The sequence below is a fragment of the Haliotis asinina genome, chromosome 5, assembly GCF_037392515.1.
Source record: "Haliotis asinina isolate JCU_RB_2024 chromosome 5, JCU_Hal_asi_v2, whole genome shotgun sequence".
Classification (NCBI taxonomy): domain Eukaryota; kingdom Metazoa; phylum Mollusca; class Gastropoda; order Lepetellida; family Haliotidae; genus Haliotis; species Haliotis asinina.
The window spans coordinates 24,119,110-24,137,671 of record NC_090284.1 but is presented as its reverse complement, the minus strand read 5'-3'; the positions used below and the strand labels follow the sequence as shown (position 1 = coordinate 24,137,671).

General features: G+C 38.1%; 1 protein-coding gene across 1 annotated transcript in view; it reads left to right on the top strand.

The window, feature by feature from the left end:
• Positions 1-15,681, top strand: part of LOC137283182 (uncharacterized) — a 44,826-nt gene extending 29,145 nt beyond the window's left edge. Inside the window, exons 3-4 of the mRNA XM_067814626.1 lie at positions 9,569-9,730; positions 14,227-15,681. Coding sequence (XP_067670727.1) covers positions 9,569-9,730; positions 14,227-15,059 — 995 coding nt within the window. The 3' untranslated portion in view covers positions 15,060-15,681. The remainder of the gene's footprint in view (positions 1-9,568; positions 9,731-14,226) is intronic.
• Positions 15,682-18,562: the final 2,881 nt, after the last annotated feature.

Here is an 18,562-nt window from a genome sequence, read left to right as displayed (position 1 = left end):
CCAAATTGTCATTTCTGACAAACACAGAAATAAGTCTTCCAGATATCTTTAAGGAAGGGTCTAATGGACAGTGATGCTACTGCCATTAAGAAGGGTACTTCACTATGGTCTATACCTCAATTTCAAGTTTGCCCTGTGAATATCTGGATTAGAATTGTTCTTCTGTAACCCATGCATGTCATGAGAAGTAACTAAGGGGATCAGGTGGTCAGGCCCACTGACTTGGTTGGCACATGTCATTGTATCCAAGAAGCTGAGAATGATACTCATGCTGTTGATCACTAGATTGTCTGGTCCAGACTTCATTATTTACAGAACAGCCTCTATATTGATGGAATATTGCTGAGTGCAACGCTAACCAACAAACCAACCAGTATCACAGCAAGTTCATTTCGTCTTTGAAGGGTAGAGTAGCCGTCACTTATAGGGTTAATATGTTTCATCACAGGAATAGTTAACAGAACATTCCCACAAGGAACTTATCTCCATAGATATCGAGACGGCAGAGGGACAGTTAGAAAGCAATCGATTCAGGGAGACTACAAAACAAATTTATGGTGCAATTAACTTGAGGCGTATGCTCAGTATGAAGTATTATTGAATTATTATCACCAAAGATAGTCTTAATGAGTTCTTGTCTGCTGGAGGTCTCTGTACCAGGCAACTTGGGTAATACTTCATTAAGACTACAAATTATATTTGCATAATGTGAAGATTCCCTTGTAGAAGGGATCAGTGCAGAGGGGTCAAGGAGGAACTGTTTAAGACAATTGAATAATGAATTTGATTAAATCGGGCATGGTTCACCATGCAGAAAGCTTGCAGGTTTCCTGAGAGGGCCCTTTGTCATGTCCTGTCAGACTTGAGGGAGTTTAAAAAAGCAATATACTGTTTGTGGTATTTTTTAACAACAGTACAAACTTTAATATTTTTACATCATAGTGTTTTCTGAAAAAGGTTTTAACTGCTCTGAGAACAGTCCGAAAGGGTTTTGTTTTCTTTTGGTGAATTTTTCTTCAACAAACAAAATTTTGTTTAGTTTATACATAGTTAATATGGGTGTTTGGAAAATTTATAGTTTGTTAGTTAATTTACTTCATAATAACTGTTTCCATATGGTGTACTTATTCTAAATGATTTGAATGATACTGCTATTCATATGATATGCTGTAAGTGGCCTGATATTAATCATAACATCAATAATATTTATGCCTTATGGTGATGATAAGCAGTAATGGGTATGTAAAAGAATATTCATTTGTATTGACAGTTGATGAAACTTACTCTGATGTTGTGATGAAGAAGGTACATACCATAAGAATCATTTCTTATTTTAGCCTAAAATCACAAATTGGTTCACGATAAGATACCCTTTGTGACCAGTCAGTGATGACGTCATCATTAACAAAGAACATTATGTGTCATCCGCTGTATCTGTATACCCATCTAGAGGATGACAAATGATGACTGGGTGCATAAAAGATATAGGACCGGAACAGTCTCTACCTCGACCCTACTATTATTTCGGTCATTTCTCACGCTAAAATGTCTTTTCCATTTTACACAAATATCAAATGTATGTTATGATTGACAATGGGCTATGAACACAAGGTTTGATTCCCCACATGGGTACAATGTGTCAAGCCTGTTCCTGGTATCCCCTGCCATGAATTTGCTGGAATATGGCTAAAAGAGGTATGAAAAAAAACTCACTTACTTAATCTCACTCATGTTAGATACGTCAGGGACATTTTAATTATACTAATGCTCCAGTAGTGTTTTCTTTTAAATACAGAAACTGTGTTTTTACTTGCAGCTCACATACAGCTTCGGCTAAAGATACTCTTTAAATTCAATTCTGAATCCTTCATATGAAAACATCTTTCGCTGTGACCTAACATATGCAGTTCAGACAGATCTTAGATACAATGTGCTGTATGCTGACAAATCCCAGTGGTCTCTATATAAAATATACACAGCTTCTACTAGACAAACAGGGACAGGTTCGTCATATTCTATGAGGCCATTATTGAGAATCAACTCATCTATGATTGCCCCAGTGGGCAACTTCAGGTTGCAGATATACACAGTATATGGCCATTGATGGTATCTCGTACTAGCTGCTGACAGGCTATTAGTCATGTGCCTCCTATGGGATCCACCATTCACCACTGTGATAACTCATACAGGATCTTATTAGAAACTCTTTGGAGCTTCCTTGTCGAACATTTCGAGGGTTACGAATCATGATCAATGACGGGACTGAAATTTGATTAAAGGTGGGTTTTTTGTTAACAATAAGACCAGACCAATGCTATTTCTTGATTTACAGATTCCAGTCGGATTTTTTCAATTACAACATTAAAATTGAACATTAAATGCTAAAAAATATTAAAAATAAAGTCCTAAGCTTGTAAAACTAAGGTTGCTCCCTCCCTCCCTCACTCACTCACTCACTCACTCACTCACTGCAGATTTAATTCCTGTGAAACAAATATTATGGAGTATGGATTGAATTCAGTTATAACTGTGTTAAATATAGGTATCGCCTGCTGGTATTTATCTATCCATTCTTTACTGAACATCTTCTCTTTGTGATTTTTCATTCCTTGACTGGGTGGGTTAAAGAAGGGACAGGATGTGTAGTACACAGTATTTTTACTACAACATGGTGAACTGCTGAAGCATGAAGGAAAAGGTTGGATGCTTCAGGGTCATATCGCAGGAAGCCAGGATCAGTAACGAGTAGTTACCTGGTGTTACCTGAGGTATAAGCCAGCTTCCTGGATTCCTGTAGCTGATTAATCTGGACCCCTCAGCTTGAACTGACTGTGCATTGTTTAGTACCATAGATCAGGTCAAACAGTAAACAATGGCCCCCAACTGCATCATTCTATCACCATTGTTTAGGTGGTACTAACATTACTCCTTCTATACAATTGCCTTATGAGTCTGTGTCACAGTCCCAGGGTCTAGATTTTTTAAGCTCTCTTTGCGGTAAGATAGTTGTAAGTTAATGATAGTTAATGGCGCATTAAAACTTATCTTAGCCCTGAACTGGATTACCTATGTGTCTGTTAGTGATTATACTCCAGGGTCTTATGCAGTGTGCAGATGCAACCACAATGCATCTATGACTTTGCTAAGTATTTGGTTGTTTCTGTGAGAGGAGTGATGTTCATCATTTCATCCACCAGTCCACATGACCAGTGATTGATTCCAAACTCTAAAGATATAATCAGAATCATACAGTTTTCAAAACTGTTACTTTACAGGACCTTCAAGTTACCACCTGTGTTTGTGGATCAAGGTAGAACCCTGATACTATGACCAATGTGTCCATTAGTGATTTAAGTAGTGATTAGTGAACAGTAATTTTGTAGCTTGTGCTATGTGACCCTTCATTAGCCTAGTGGTTAAAGTACTTTATTTCCTCATCACACTGAAGACCTTGGTTCGATTTCCCACAAGGGTACAGTGTGTGAAGTCCATTTCTGGTGTCCATGCAGTGATATTGCTGGAATATTCACTCACTCACTCACACACTCATTCATCATTACATTGAAGTACCAGGTTCATTCAAAGGTGTGTTCTATCATCTTGGTGTGATATGTCATCCTTCAGACACAGGTATTGATGTTTTTATTATGTCATATATGATAGAGATGCAACCATATGATGCGTATCTGAACTCACAGTCACAACACATGTCATGAAGAAGAATTCTTCTGTTTGTCAGATGATTTGGAAAAGGGTGATGGACATGGTTGTTCAGTGTTGCGAGTCTATGAGAAGTACTAAGAAGGACTTCAAAGTAATTCAAACAGTGATCAATCAGATACACTCTGACAGCCTTTCAATCTCTCATTGGTATCCTATGGATATTGTATTATTGTTTGTTTATGAAGTCAAAAATATGTGGTTTCTATCACCATGGAACCTGATTCAGGTCCATATGTATCATCTGTGGTACTGAAAGACAAATGTCATGGTTTGGTTGAAGAGTATCTCCAATGTAACAGACATAGGGTGTAGTTACAAGACAAATTTGAATCCATGTACATCTGAGATTGCAGCCACTCTTAATTCAAGTGATAAAGCACCTTTTGGTTAGTATGGCAATCAGTGTATTTGAGAAAAGAAGCTTACAGGTTTATGGAGTTAGAAATCAGTGATGCAGTGAATTCTGCAGTCTCTTTATGTATGTAATAGGATGTAAGGATTATATGTCAGGGCAGGTTTTCAGCGCAGCCCTGTTCAAAATAGCACAGACAACCTTGTTAGGGAAAGCCCTTGTGTTTCTCTTGCTGGGAAATCTGTCCCATAATGAGATATCCACCTGGTAGAAACAATCAGAGTAATGAGAGGTTATCAAGATTAATGATGGGAATATGTTCCAGGTGATTGGATTTGATGTCCTTGTTAATGAAGCTGGCTTGTTCTCGTGTCAAAACACTTTACGTACTTGATAAACCCCAAACCTGACAGAGGGAATTAAGATATGATTAATGAAAGTGTGGGAATATTATTAGTCATGGATTTGTAGTATAACCAACAAAACACAGGGATTATTGTCCCAAGGTAATAAGTGGCGTCAGGTCTTTTAGTCTGGGGCAGGAATCCTGAAGATGACTCTGTAGGTATGAGATGGTCATGGTCGATATCTCTCTATGTATCAATTTAAAAAAATACCATCATCAAGTGAACATGCACTTCCGGTGTTATAACGGACATAGTGAGAGATTGCAATAACTTAAGGATACTTTTGATACTAAAATTTTTTTTTTCAGGATACATGTGTTGATGTTTTTGTTTCTTAAATTATCTTGGAAACCATGAACATCTGCTGCAGAGGGTAAAGGCAGGGCTGCAAGTGTATCATCCATAAGGGTTTTTCATCATCACCATGACGAGACTCATGTTTCACTACATGGTTCAGTGCTTTTATCAAAGTGATGGTTATGCGCAGATCATTGGTGAGTTGATGTCCCCTCATGTGCCATGAGTCATGCAAGATCATATCAGGTAATAGGATGCCTTTACTGCCTTCTTTTGTCATATGTTGTTGATGTACAATCAAAACATGTTTTACTTGCTGTGCAGGACACATGTCCTGTGTTGACTTAAATCCAATGATGGTCAGGTCAGGGGTTTTCTTTTGACTGTCACACAGCCCCTGAACCATATGATAATATAGATGGTAATAATGTGTCCATTTTTTTAGCACAAAACTCCACATCAGGTATGCTTATAGGCCTACAAATGAATAAAGTGTTATTGATGTCAGTTGACATAAAACTCTTTGTAGAAAAAGGTTTTGAGATGACACTTTGAGTTTTGAATTGTTTGAGACAGCTTCTATTCATCAGGGAGGGAATTCCATTTGACCACTGACACGTTCTGGTAAGGCTTGCAGCCAAATGATTTGACACCGGGCAGGTTAGACAAGGATGTACATACCAAGTTGGCATGTAACCAGGGGGGAGATCTTGAAGATAAATGGGTGCAGTGTGAATGAATGGACTGATAAGCAACTCTAAGGATGTTACAGTCAGCTTGACACAAGACCAGTTAGTAGACAATAATTAGTGTCCAGTCTGTGAGTTACTGGTTCAAAATAACATGAATACATTTACGTAACTATCAGTACAAAATTCACTGGTCTGCAGGACCTCTTCAAACTTATCATTAAGTGGTCCTGATAAATTTTACTAGCCACAGACCAGCCCATTTCTGGTTGCCCCTGCCCTAATATTGATGGAATATTGCTAAAAGCAGCATAAAATTAGACTTAATCCCTCTAATGCAAAAACCCAAAATGAAGCTAGTGTAGATTTTCCTTGGGGATCTCTCATCTCACAAGGCTCCTTTTCATAGATACTGAGATATTTGTTTCCGTAAAAATATGTATTTTCTGCTACTAAGTGTTAGTCAGGTATATATCAAATTTATCTTGTAGAGCCACACTAACATACACTCCCAGACCTAAATGCTCCATCTCTCAATGTCTGGCACCAAGCTGAAAGGGTGATAGCAATGGAGTTAGTGCAGCTGTTATGTTCAAACAGTAAGCTTGAGGGACTGTAAGAGAAATTAATGCAGAACCTGAACAACATCATATGAATATTCTGAAGAACACCTACCACACTGACAAGTATTTCTTTACTTTCAGGCTGCTAAATAATGAGGTTCTCATGGACATTAACAGGCATATTGAACCAAATCATCTTTAAAAACAATTTTGATATCCTAGATTGTTATACAAGTCTAAATCCAGTTATCTTGGGATGACATTTTGTATGGTTAACTGGAGTGAACACGGTATATCATACTTTTGATGAGATGTGTGAATTGCATGATGAGTCATGTGCCCTGAAAGTGTAGAGTTTTACCATATGTTGGCATATGGAGGTTTATTATTCCACGATATGTATTACAATAATACTGCAATGATCTTTCTGAATGCATCTGAACTCAAAATTATGTTTATGCAATATTTATGTAATAGTATATTGCATGTTGTGTGTTGCAGTACATCATGGGGCATTGCAATATATTATAATCCATTTTGAACCGCCAGTGCCATCCCTAACGTTCCCTGAGTCTTTGTTTATAATGTCAAGAACATGCCAGTAGAACGTGACAAGAGTGGTATAGGTTTATATTTACTGGGGTGAGATTGGTGTAAGAGGTCTTCGACATTTAAGAGGTGGATGTCTCCAGAGATATTAATATACCATTCTTTGACTCCAGGGGGCTTTAAATAATGTTTACTTGGCTGTCTTTATCGGTATCAGTATTGCAGGGTTGACATTGTTGAGTATACTAACTTAGACAGTGACCTAAATGAATTTGAGGGTCAAGGTCAGTGACTTGGTTATTTTTGTGCCATTAAACTCTAGTTCTGTGTTATGGTGCTCATGGTATCAACCACTGGTATGTCTGGTTTGACCAGGTGGGATATCCCCTATACTTACCTATCTTCCTTGTCATTTGACCGATCCTTCAGCAGATCCAAGGACAATGGGGTAGCCTAGAGGCTAAGCATTCACTCGTCATGTATAAAGGCCAGGGTTCAATTTCCCACATGGGTACAATGTGGAGCCCATTTCTGGTGTCCCTTTCTATGATATTGTTGGAATATTGCTAAAAGTGGTGTAAACTTACTCATGAGGATGACATGGTCACATGATTTGAATTGGGATCAACAATTTTTTTTAATCAAGAAACAAAAGTATCTACACATTCTGGACTGGCTTGACCTCATACCAATTCATGTCCTTTCTTTTATCCTATCCCTTTTTAGTGTCAACCTCATTTATAAAGCATTTATTTCAAAACTGAAAGGTATATGACATTATACCTATACTCACAAAACAGAAGTATGCACTCATTCTGTACTAGCTTGACCTCATACTAATTCATTTCCCTTTTTTTTAAACTAATCCTTTTTAGTGTCAACCTCATTTATAAAGTTTTTATGTCAAATTCAAAAGGTATATGACATTATACCTATACTGACATAACAGTAATATATTAGTTTAATTGATCCACTAAAATACAAGTAATTGGCCGTGTTTTGTAACCTAATGTTTACCACAGTGACAAGTATCAATTGATCCCGTGCTTCAACATGTGGTTGTAACACACAGATCAACAGAGGAACACAAGGCAATCAGGGTCTCGTCACACCTCATAAACAATAAACCAGCAACATAGCTGTTGTACATGTTTGTTAATCACTGTGTTGACATCATGATGGATGTTGTTTGGCAAACATTCCATCATTATGGTTTCCATGACAACAGCAGTAGGGACGTTTGTATAGAAATGATAAAGTAAGTGGTGGTCAGATGTCCGAATTAGAACAGAGGTAATATGTGTAGTATTGGAGGTACAATATGGTGGTGTTAATTAGTGGATTGTTTGGCTTTGTGGCATTGTGCAGTGATGCTACTGATTGTCCAGATGTGGTTCAACATACACTGGACAAAATAAGTTAAGGATATTGTCTTTTTTATGATTGATATTTTATCAGTGTGTCAGTGAGTAGACAGATCATTATACATAGTTTCACAGCTTACGTCCTAGTTAATATCCCTAGGTACTTTTGTCCAGTATGGCTAAGGTGGGTTCAGTAAATCATTAACAACTGCAGAAGGAAGATCAAGCACTTCACAACTAGATTTACAAAATAATTAAACTTAATTTTGTCTGTTATTATTTTGACTGTAAAAAGACATTATTCCTGCAAACCTATAGGGGATTAGGTTAGTATTGTAAAAGATGACTAACTGTTAATGGTTTATTTTTGTCCCTTACTGCATGGATTGGTACTCATGATATCAGTCACTGGATTGTCAAGTCAATTTGCGGCCACAGCTATATAGCCAGGACAGTGCCAAGGGTGATTTTAAACCACAACCTTACAATATGATGACGGGAACTCCTGTACCTTAGCACAGACTTAACATAGTCTTAGCGCTATTGTTTTGAACAGGACTCTGGAGGTGACTGTATATAGGACTGCAGCTACATTGAGATACTCTTACATATAGAGTCCTCTAATCTGACTGGTCACAGTTGAGAGTGTTGACTGCAGTGTATTGAAAACATGCTGATGGTGTTGATGTATTGCAACACCCTACATTGTATTGATGTCAGAGAGTGAGAACTGGGTTGCCTAAATCGCTGCATCTTTGAGTTTCAGCCTATGTTACCCTGGCAGAGGTCTTAGTCAGGCTTTAAGTCTCATTTATTGATTTAGGTCATAAAGTGGTATTAAAGTTCAGTGTGCTAGTTCCATCCATTTATTTGCTCAGGGTGCCATTGTTCAAAGCGATCTTTGCGCTAAGGTGATCTCAAGACATTCCATACCATACAATAGACTTGAAACAAAGTAGAGGTTCAGTATGTCTGCTCACCATGCTGGAGAGCTAGCTTCGATTCCTGTGTGTGACCCTTCTGTGTACTGATTCATATTTATGAATTTAGAAATAAAGGGAAATATTTGTTTGTGAAAATTGAGACGAGGAAGGAGAGTCAGTATGATGCAAGATGCTCATGTTTTTAAATCAGACAATACGAAAATCAAACACTGATATCTTTATGCATGTGATTTGACTGAACATTGTTTCTTAGTATTGTATCATTGAAACCAGATTTAAAACAGTTGTAGTGTTGAATGGGTCCTGAGTGAGTAGTGAGTGAGTGAGTTTAGTTTTATGCAGCACTTAGCAATATCCCAGATATGTGTAAATAATTGAGTTTGGACCCGGAAATCTAGTGATCAATAGAGTGAGCAATGATCTTGGTTCTGATGTCTTGGGCTGTTTGTGAGTTTAGGTTTATGCCACACTCAGCAATATTTCAGATATATGGCAGTTGTCTATAAACAATTGAGTCTGCAATAGACAGTCCAGTGACTAACAGCCTGAGCATTGATCTTCACAACAGGGATACAATCTGTTGGTTCATTAGGACAGAGATATAATACACTGAAAAACCAATGATACTAAAGGATATTTTATGTTTGGTCATAAAGGTAATGTGTGTGTTTATGTTCCAGGTCTGGGAGTATTGCTTGTGATTGTGGTGGGCGTCGGCTGGAAGTGCACCCCTAGGGGACATGAGCCCTTACATGCACTTTTCAATATCGGGGATTTCCGTCGTCGACGAGACCGCCAAACACGAAGGGCGTACAGACAGAGAGATAGCAACTGGTATGGAGGTAAGTATCATTTGATGGAAATGTTCAACTATCCACTACACCGAATAACCCCTTTGAATTTCTGAGGCAATACAGATTTTCTGTTCCCATGCTTTTTGTAAGAGGTGACTAACGATGAATATGTCATTTTGTGGGGCCTCATTGATGATGTGTTATCATTTGCTGTTGGTGTGGACTGTCGCTTGTGAAACTGGTGTGCATAGAATTCTTATTGCATTTAATAAACAGATATTTTTTACCATACACACAGACTAAAACATACTCCCACTTTGGCAATATTTTTTACCCTGAACTAAATAGGAACATGGTGTTATCTAAGTTCTCAATCTTTACAGGATCAATGCTCAGACAATATCATTAATAAAGAGATAGACATAACAATGGATCTTTACACTGTGAACTTCAGACACACCTTATTTATTATCATTTGGTAGCCTAATGGTTAAAGCAAAGACCCGGGTTCGAGTCTGTAACTGGGTAGAATGTGTGAAGCCCATTTCTGGTGTCCACTGCTGTGATGTTGTTGGACTGTTGCTAAAAGGTGTGTAAAAACATACTCATATTTACTGTCACCAGAAAAATATACACAGTCAAGGTCTTTACCTTACAGTTAGACTTTTCTTAACTATTAGTAGAAAGTTGAAAATGTCTGAAGTCTCCACAAGATCAACGTACAGACATAGTTTCTATATTCCATCCATATAAAGATACAGATATCTCAGATACAGATATTTTGTGGAAGTCGCGGTGGCTGAGTGGGCAAGGCAGCTGACTTTGTGTGCTGGCGATTAGGGGCGGGTTTGAATCCCGGATGGAACTCAACCATAAAAAGTACTAGAATTTGTACTTTCTTGAGAAAGTGAAATCCCAAATGTGACATATGTTGCAGATGTCACTCAGGTCTCAAGTGACTTCTCAAATTGACAATCATCAAGGACACCACACACAACCTGCTGAAGGCAGTTATTAAGGACTTCTGTTTCACAGCACATCAGATGCATGTTTTTCTCTATGACATTAGCTACAACCTAGACACATGATCTATTGCATGTGTTGACGAGACAGTGACAGTGAATATTCCACTGAGCATACATGAGCAGAGAAAAGTTTTTGTGACTTATGTTGAGAGTGTCTGCGAACCATCATCTTTGTTTGCCAGCAGTTTAAGTATTTGCTACCAGGGAGTGTGAACAGCTGAAGAATATAATGATGTCGTGATCACCGACTCGGGTCTCACGCTGTTCTGTCATCATTGTATGACCAATGCTTGCTGCAACATTTACTGTGTCCAGTGTAAACCTTTCACAGTTTACATAGCATAAGCATACGAGAGGAACTGGTTTCTTGACAACTAATTAGTGTTGGGACGATTGAATAAGACCAGACCGAGTTGATTATTGTTTTAGGAATCTCATATTATTCTGTTAATATTACCAAGATGTTCCTTGAGATAAACAATTGAAACTTTTGGCATGATGTTTATTTTCAAGATGGGTGAGGTGGGGTAGCCTAGTGGTTAAAGTATTTGCTCATCACTTTGATGATTTGAGTTTGATGAGTACAGTGTGTGAAGCCCATTTCTCGTGTCTCCCATCATAATTTTGCTGGAATATTGCTAAAGAAATGTAAAACCATACTCACTCACTCACTATTTTGAAGGGGGTAGAGATTTATAGAACAAATAATGTGTTTTTATAACACATAAGATTTTCTCTATGGCTCAGTGATCTAGAATGTGTTTCTTGACCTTGAAGCCCCTTCATATGTGGAGGCAGTGGGATAGCCCAGGGGTTAAAGCATTTGATTCCCACATGGGCACAGTGTGTGAAGCCTATTTCTGGTGACCTTCTCTATGGTATTGTTGGAATATTGTTTAAAGCGGCGTAAAATCAAACTCACTCACTTCAGATGGCTTCACTCATACTGATGACTTGCCAAGATAATAACTGAACCATTGAGGACTGATATTGAAATCAGCTCACTTACAGAAAGGGGAGGTAAGGGAGGCCTACTGGTTAAGGTGTTCACTCATCACAGCAAAGACACAGGTTCAATTCCACACATAGGCACATTGTGTGAAGCCCAGTTCTGGTGTCCCCAGACACGATATTGCTAGAATATTGCTAAAAGCGGTGTCAAACTTAACTCACTCACAGTAGACAGGAAGGCACAATGTATTAGTACATTCAAGTTGCATGTCTGACCATTAAATCTTGATAAGATAAGTAGAGTTCAACTGGTTGTTGGACCTTAGCTAGGTGTCCTGCTTTAAAGCTTTCAGAGGCACTCAGGGATATGAGTGAATGAACGATCTGCTATGTCCATAACTCGGCACTTTAACTCCAGCAGTGGTATTGTTCTGTGTCACTGTGTGATCAGCACAACAGACCTCCATCAGGAAGAGATGACAGGAGGAGACATCTGTGTCTGAACTCATTGAGTTACTAGGTCATGCACCCTAAGCATCACAGTTTATGTTGTCTTGGTTTTATTGTCTAGTATATGTGTAATTAAACATCAAGCAATTAGTGAGTGAGTATGATTTTACGCAGCTTTTAGCAATATCAGGTCAAGGGTCTGTAGAAATGGACTTTACATTGAATGACATGGAACTGAACCTGAGACTTTGGTGTGACGAGCTGATGGTTAACTTTTAAGCTACCCCACCACCTCACAAGTCTTATCAGGCAGCACCTTGGCATCACAGATCACTGCTGTCCTAAAGACATGCACACATTGTACCCATGTAGGGAATTGAAGCTGGGTCTTTGGTGTGACGAGAGAATGCTTTAACCACTAGGCTACCCCACCATTCCGCACACCTTATCAGGCAGGATCTTGGTATCACTGATCTATACCATTCCAAGGACAGGCACACACATTGTAAACAAGTTTGATCTTAACAAGGCTTATTGATATTATTGATTTTGGAAGAATGTATTGATTTTACCTAAGTATAATCTTGATGATAACACGTGCAGCACTGTGTTGACTTACTTTGATCAGTGCTGCGTTATGTTATCAAAGAAGAATGGGACAGGTGTCTTACCAGGTTTTGACAATTACTAAACTACTAGTGAAAGCAAAGCAAGCAGGCAAAAATTAACAGTTAAATGCACCCTTTTGCATGTAACCCATTTCATGCAAGTTGTATGCAACATGTTGTCAGAAGTGTATTTTCCATGTATGCAGTATGGCATCTGTGGCAGTTGCTATGAAGATTGAAACAGTTTTTGATGTTATGCTATGTTCACGCTATCATGATTCATGTCACGATTGAAATTGTGGTCTTAATCATGGACCAGTCATGGTGATCCTAACTGATCTTATCAGATTTTCAGGTCAGTCCCGGCAATCGTGTTGAGCGTATAAAAGTTTCGCATGGTTCAAGAATTTTCTAAGAAGAACATGATTAATTGTCAGTCATAATTGTTGCATGAGATCGTATTAAATCGTAACACAGCACAACATATCGCATCTAATCGTCCTTCATGATTTTGGTGATCAGAATCAGTCGTGGACAAGACGAACGCCTCAGTGGTTGTGTTCACTCTGTAGGAGTTCAAGAAACAATGAAGTCCATGGTCACCTAGGCTGTATATGTACCCATCAAGGTCCAGTCGTAGCTCAATCAGTTATCACCTCGATTGTGATCATCAAAGACATGGCAACCACAATCGTATCCTAACGCAATAGACTGCATCGGTTTGTGTTGAACATATCAGAATGTACCTGCATGTACCACGTCATCCAAAATTGGGGACCCTGATCGTGATGTTTGTGTCAGATTGCGACCCAGTCGTGGAGTCAATAGGGACAATCCTATCACAACATGTATGATTGCACTTGAACAGGAGATCAGATCATGACAATAATGCATCCAAGTGCAACAAATTGTATCAGAATCTATCGACTTGGATCACCTTGTATCCAAACCTGAAATTTCAGAGAAGTTCCATGATCAACTACGAATGGTCATTTGTGGCATTCGTAACGAATCACATGACGATGTGAACCTAGCATTATCGTTGAAGGCAAGATACATGCATTTAGCCATCTAAGATTTACTATTACATGCCATAGGTAATACAGATTAGACAATAATTTAAAAAAAAAACCTACTGCCATTGGTTTGAATCTTACATTAACCATTTTCAGACCAATACCAAACCATGACCCTAAGTTTCACTATTGGTTTCACTATGGGTTTCACAAGGGATAGCACTATAGGTTTCATGATGGGTTTCACTATGGGTTGCACTGTAGATTTCACAATATGTTTACAAGGGGTTTTATCACTTATTGACCTTCATTTTTTAGATCCTTGCCATTTCCATTGGTTTCACGTCAGGCTTCCCTCCATTATTGGTCTGGTCTGTCTGGATTCACTATGTACACAATTCTAAGCAGCAGCAGCAGCAGCAGCAGCAGATCCCAATAGTTTATTGTGAAAGTATTAATTCATAATTCTTATAATATCTTCCTTCTTCTTCCAGGCGTGATGTACCCAGAATTCCAGTACCGTCGTCCACCTCCATCCTATGCTGCATCAATGCAAGAGTACCAACAGCAGCTGTTGTTGGCACAACAGCAATACTTGCAGCAGACTGGCAGTAATGGCGAAAGTCTTCCAAACTCACCTCCACCCTCATATAGATCCCGTACAAGCACTATACACTCAGGAATCCATATTGCCTTCCCACCAGACTCTGATCAGCCCAACTCGCGGCCACCAACATATAGGTCAACTGCGAGTACAATAGGCCGTAGGGGCCCTGTTCGCCCACCATTACCCAGAGACCCTAGTTATGATGATGACAGGGGAGACAATTTACCCGGTGGTGATATTTCGTTTGCTGGTCCTGATGTCAGTCCGACTGGTGTAGGGTCAGAGGTTGGTCAGTCATCGGAACCAAACAGTGCTAGCATAGATAGGACCCCATCAGATGACTCTATACTGAGTGCATCATCACCATCAGACTTGGTTACAGGGAGGTCATCAAGTATAGCAAGTCCTGAAACTCCTAGTAGTGCTGCTAGTCTGGCGTCTGCTAACAATCAAACCACAGTAACAAACCCAGAACAATCGTCTGTGATTCAAGGTCAGAGCTCATCAGTGAGTGGAGGAACAAATGGGCCAAATATGAGCAATTCGAATGAGTCTTCCAGCCACGGTCAACCAAAAGATGACACGCTTGACCAAGAACTACAGCAGACACTTGAGACCTTTGACGAGATTACCTCTGGTGCTGTTTCAGACAATGTATCCAAGACAATGGAGGAAGCCACTTCATCAGAAGAACCAGAAAGATTTCAAACAGCTTTGTGAGTCATGAGCGATGCAGGATCTGGTTTTCTGGATATATAGGAAGGCGGATACATTACGGAAGTCTATACCCAACATTCCCGCGTGTCTTGACTGTGTTCATTTTGTGTCAGCGCTGAAGGATGAATGAAATCTGTATTATTACTTTTCAAGTCATTTGTGTTGTATGCATTCATGAGGAAATACAACTGATGAACTTTGACTCATTTACCCAAGGTCAACAGTTTTTTTAAGGATGTGTGTATTTCATTTAAATGGTAGTCATTTTCATGTGTACTTTTAGCATGTGAAGATGTCTTTGATTTCTTTGAAATATTTTGTGTTCAAATTATAAGTTATTTTAGTTAATGTTTAGTTTGACCTTCTGTGTCTTTTTATTTTAGCTTCCTTTTTTTATTCTTTTTCATTTCTTATTCGTTAGAATTAGGGCTTTTATATGAACAGCATCAGATAATGTATTTAATTATCTTATGTTCAAGTTTGAGAGCAATATATGAAACAGGTTTTAAGGAATTATTTTAGTGTTTTTGAATACAAGTTATTTTGTTTATAGGTTTTAGATTTGTTTTTAAAAGTTTTATTAAAGCAACAGTTTTATGTCTTTTATATACTCAGATCACTGCAACTTTCCCTTAACATTTTAACAAGAGTTTTATAATGTTGATGTAATCATGGTAATTTGATGGTAATATAACACAAAGAGATTTAGATTTTATGAAACATAAGATACCCAACATACTGGAGCAAGTGAAACCTGGCAACTTTATCTGAATTTGTTATTACCTCAGTTATATTGTCAGTCAGCTTCTGATAGAAAATGGGATTATTATTTTTTAAATTATTAATGATTTTTTTACATTATGTGTAAACTAAGAACTAATTTGACACAGCAATATATAGAAACCGTACTTATAATGTTATGAATAACAGCTGCAATATTCACTTCACTATGACTGATACTTTAAGACCATGGGGTAGGGTAGCTCAGTGATTACAGCATTCACTGGTCACACCAAAGACCTGGATTCGATTTCCCACATGGGTACAATATGTGAAGCCCATTTCTGGTGTACCCTGCTGTGATTTTGCTGGAGTATTGCGAAAAATGTTTCAAAGCTAAACACACTTTAACACCATGCATCTACTTGACATCATGAAATGATGTGATCATGTGATCATTGATGCACCAAAATATGCACACCCTCCTGACACCAAGGCGCACATGAACGTAGCTGTCAGCCAGAATATGTACCATGCATGTCAATTCGACATTATAAGTATAATCTCTACCCCGAAGGCCCAAATCAGACATCTGAAATATGGAAGTGTTGCCGTCATGATGGAATATGAATGTGGGAGTGATAAGAAGGATGAATAATGCAGGCAGTATTCTGGCAATGTAATAATCTGTGTGACTCTTGCTGCCTGATTGTCACTTGTTCTTGTTTCTGGTTCATCTCCAGGGATTGGCACGTATTCAAATTATGCAATTTGCTTTCTAAAACCTATGAATATTGTCCAGGCTTGAACTAGTTGTAGGCGGCCAGATTCTCATGAATTGCAGAACATGTTTCTAAGGTCTAACCATTTTGATGTGTTCACTTTTAGTTGTTTTGCTGTTGCATCTTTCCCTAGATATATGGTAATTAGGTAGGGATGTATGATAGACCCTTGCTTGATCCCACTGAAAGACATTTGCAAATATAGTTTTTAAGAAACATTTTACTTCTAAATCCATTGGCATTACTATTCTGTAGAGATTCTGTTACTATGTATATTTTCATTCTTTGTCCATCTTTTCTGCCAGGCCTGACTCATGATCTACACCAGTTTGGTATACATAATATCCAAAAGTTATAGCGTCAGCCTTTACCTTTAAGTCTTTTATGATATCTCCCTGAGTGCCTTGGACAAATTGCTGAGTGCTATATCCTCTTCTTTGATTAAACTGGTAATGGCAGGTTGATAATGTTGACAAGTTTAATGATGGTATATATATGTGCCTTACTAGTTTACAAGGATGTGTATAGATGGGCAGTGTTAAGTCTTGAATCAAACGTCTTGAAGAGATTATATGAAAAACTCATAAACCAACCAGATTTATTGTTAAATGTTCGACATGAATACTGAAAGTTGTCTGCACATAGAACCATTTCCATGTTAACATATACTGGAAGTAAATTCATGTCAGATCAGAGGTTATTTTGACTTCCATTCAAATAATTATGGATAATGTTTCATTTGGGTGGTTCAAACAATATGTAACATTGTGCACTTTTGTTTTTCTTTTTTTAAAGACTTAATATTTTTGTTGTCATTTTTATTATACTGAAGCCAGTATAGTCAAGTCTTATTAATATGAATAATGTATAACAATTTCAGTATTTTAAAAATGTTTTGTGTACTGAATTCAGTCCCATTTATATATCAGGATATCGGACTATCAATCTGTGGTTATTGTGAGCAGACATGTTCATGTGTTCCTATGAATGCACCACATCTGTGCCTCCTTGTTATTGATATGCATCACTGGGCTGTTCATGTGAATAGAGTGGGGAAAGCATTATAGTTATGTCTTTGGCACCAGCTGGTTACTTCCTCGCATTGAATCATTGAATTTTCTCTTGTAAAGAAACATCAGTTCAGTCTGCTACATTTACTTTCATCATTTTCACGCATTTCTATGTTTCTGTGAATGAACAATTATGCCCATGCTTGTTTGAACACATGTAGTACATTTTCTCCTTAGTCATTTGCTTACAAGTGTTTTGCAGTTCAGCTGTGTCCTAGTACAGTATTTTGTTAATTCTATTGCAGCAAGAATGTTGATGCAAAGCAGATTCAAAACGTGATGTTGTTTAATCATTTGAAGAGGAGGTGGGCTATCCTAGTGGTAATATCCTTCACTTGTTGCGCGGAAGACCCAAGTTCGATTCCCCACGTGGCGACCATTTATGGTCTCCCTGCCATGCTCACTCACTCATCATTTGGTAATAAAGAAGACAGAATTTAGGATAATATTTTCTGTAGTTTGATTTTCACACATCTAAGGTCATGCTCTTATTAAACTCTCAGAGGGAATCCATTGAAAAACAACCAATCATAAAATTACGTTTTGTCTATTATGCTTTAGTGACGAATGTGTGAAAATAAATTGCAAAGGGACCATTCATAATTAATGGCCCCAACCCACCCTCCTCGCCAGAATGGGTGACCCTAACTTTAAAATCATCACCACTACCAGCAAGATTGCCTATTCTGCTGAAATGGTCTAAGTTTGAAATAATTACTCACCTTCACATCGCAAATTCATCATACTCATTTAAAGAATTCTCAAAGCATATGATTTAAAGACATAAAATGTTTTTTATGGTTATCTCCTGTATTGCCTTTAATGTCATTGCAGGGACACTTTTTACATCTTCATTATGTGACTTCTTCAGTTATGTAATTAATGTTAACACAGAAATTGTTATCATACAAATACCAGGCATCTAAGAGTTGGC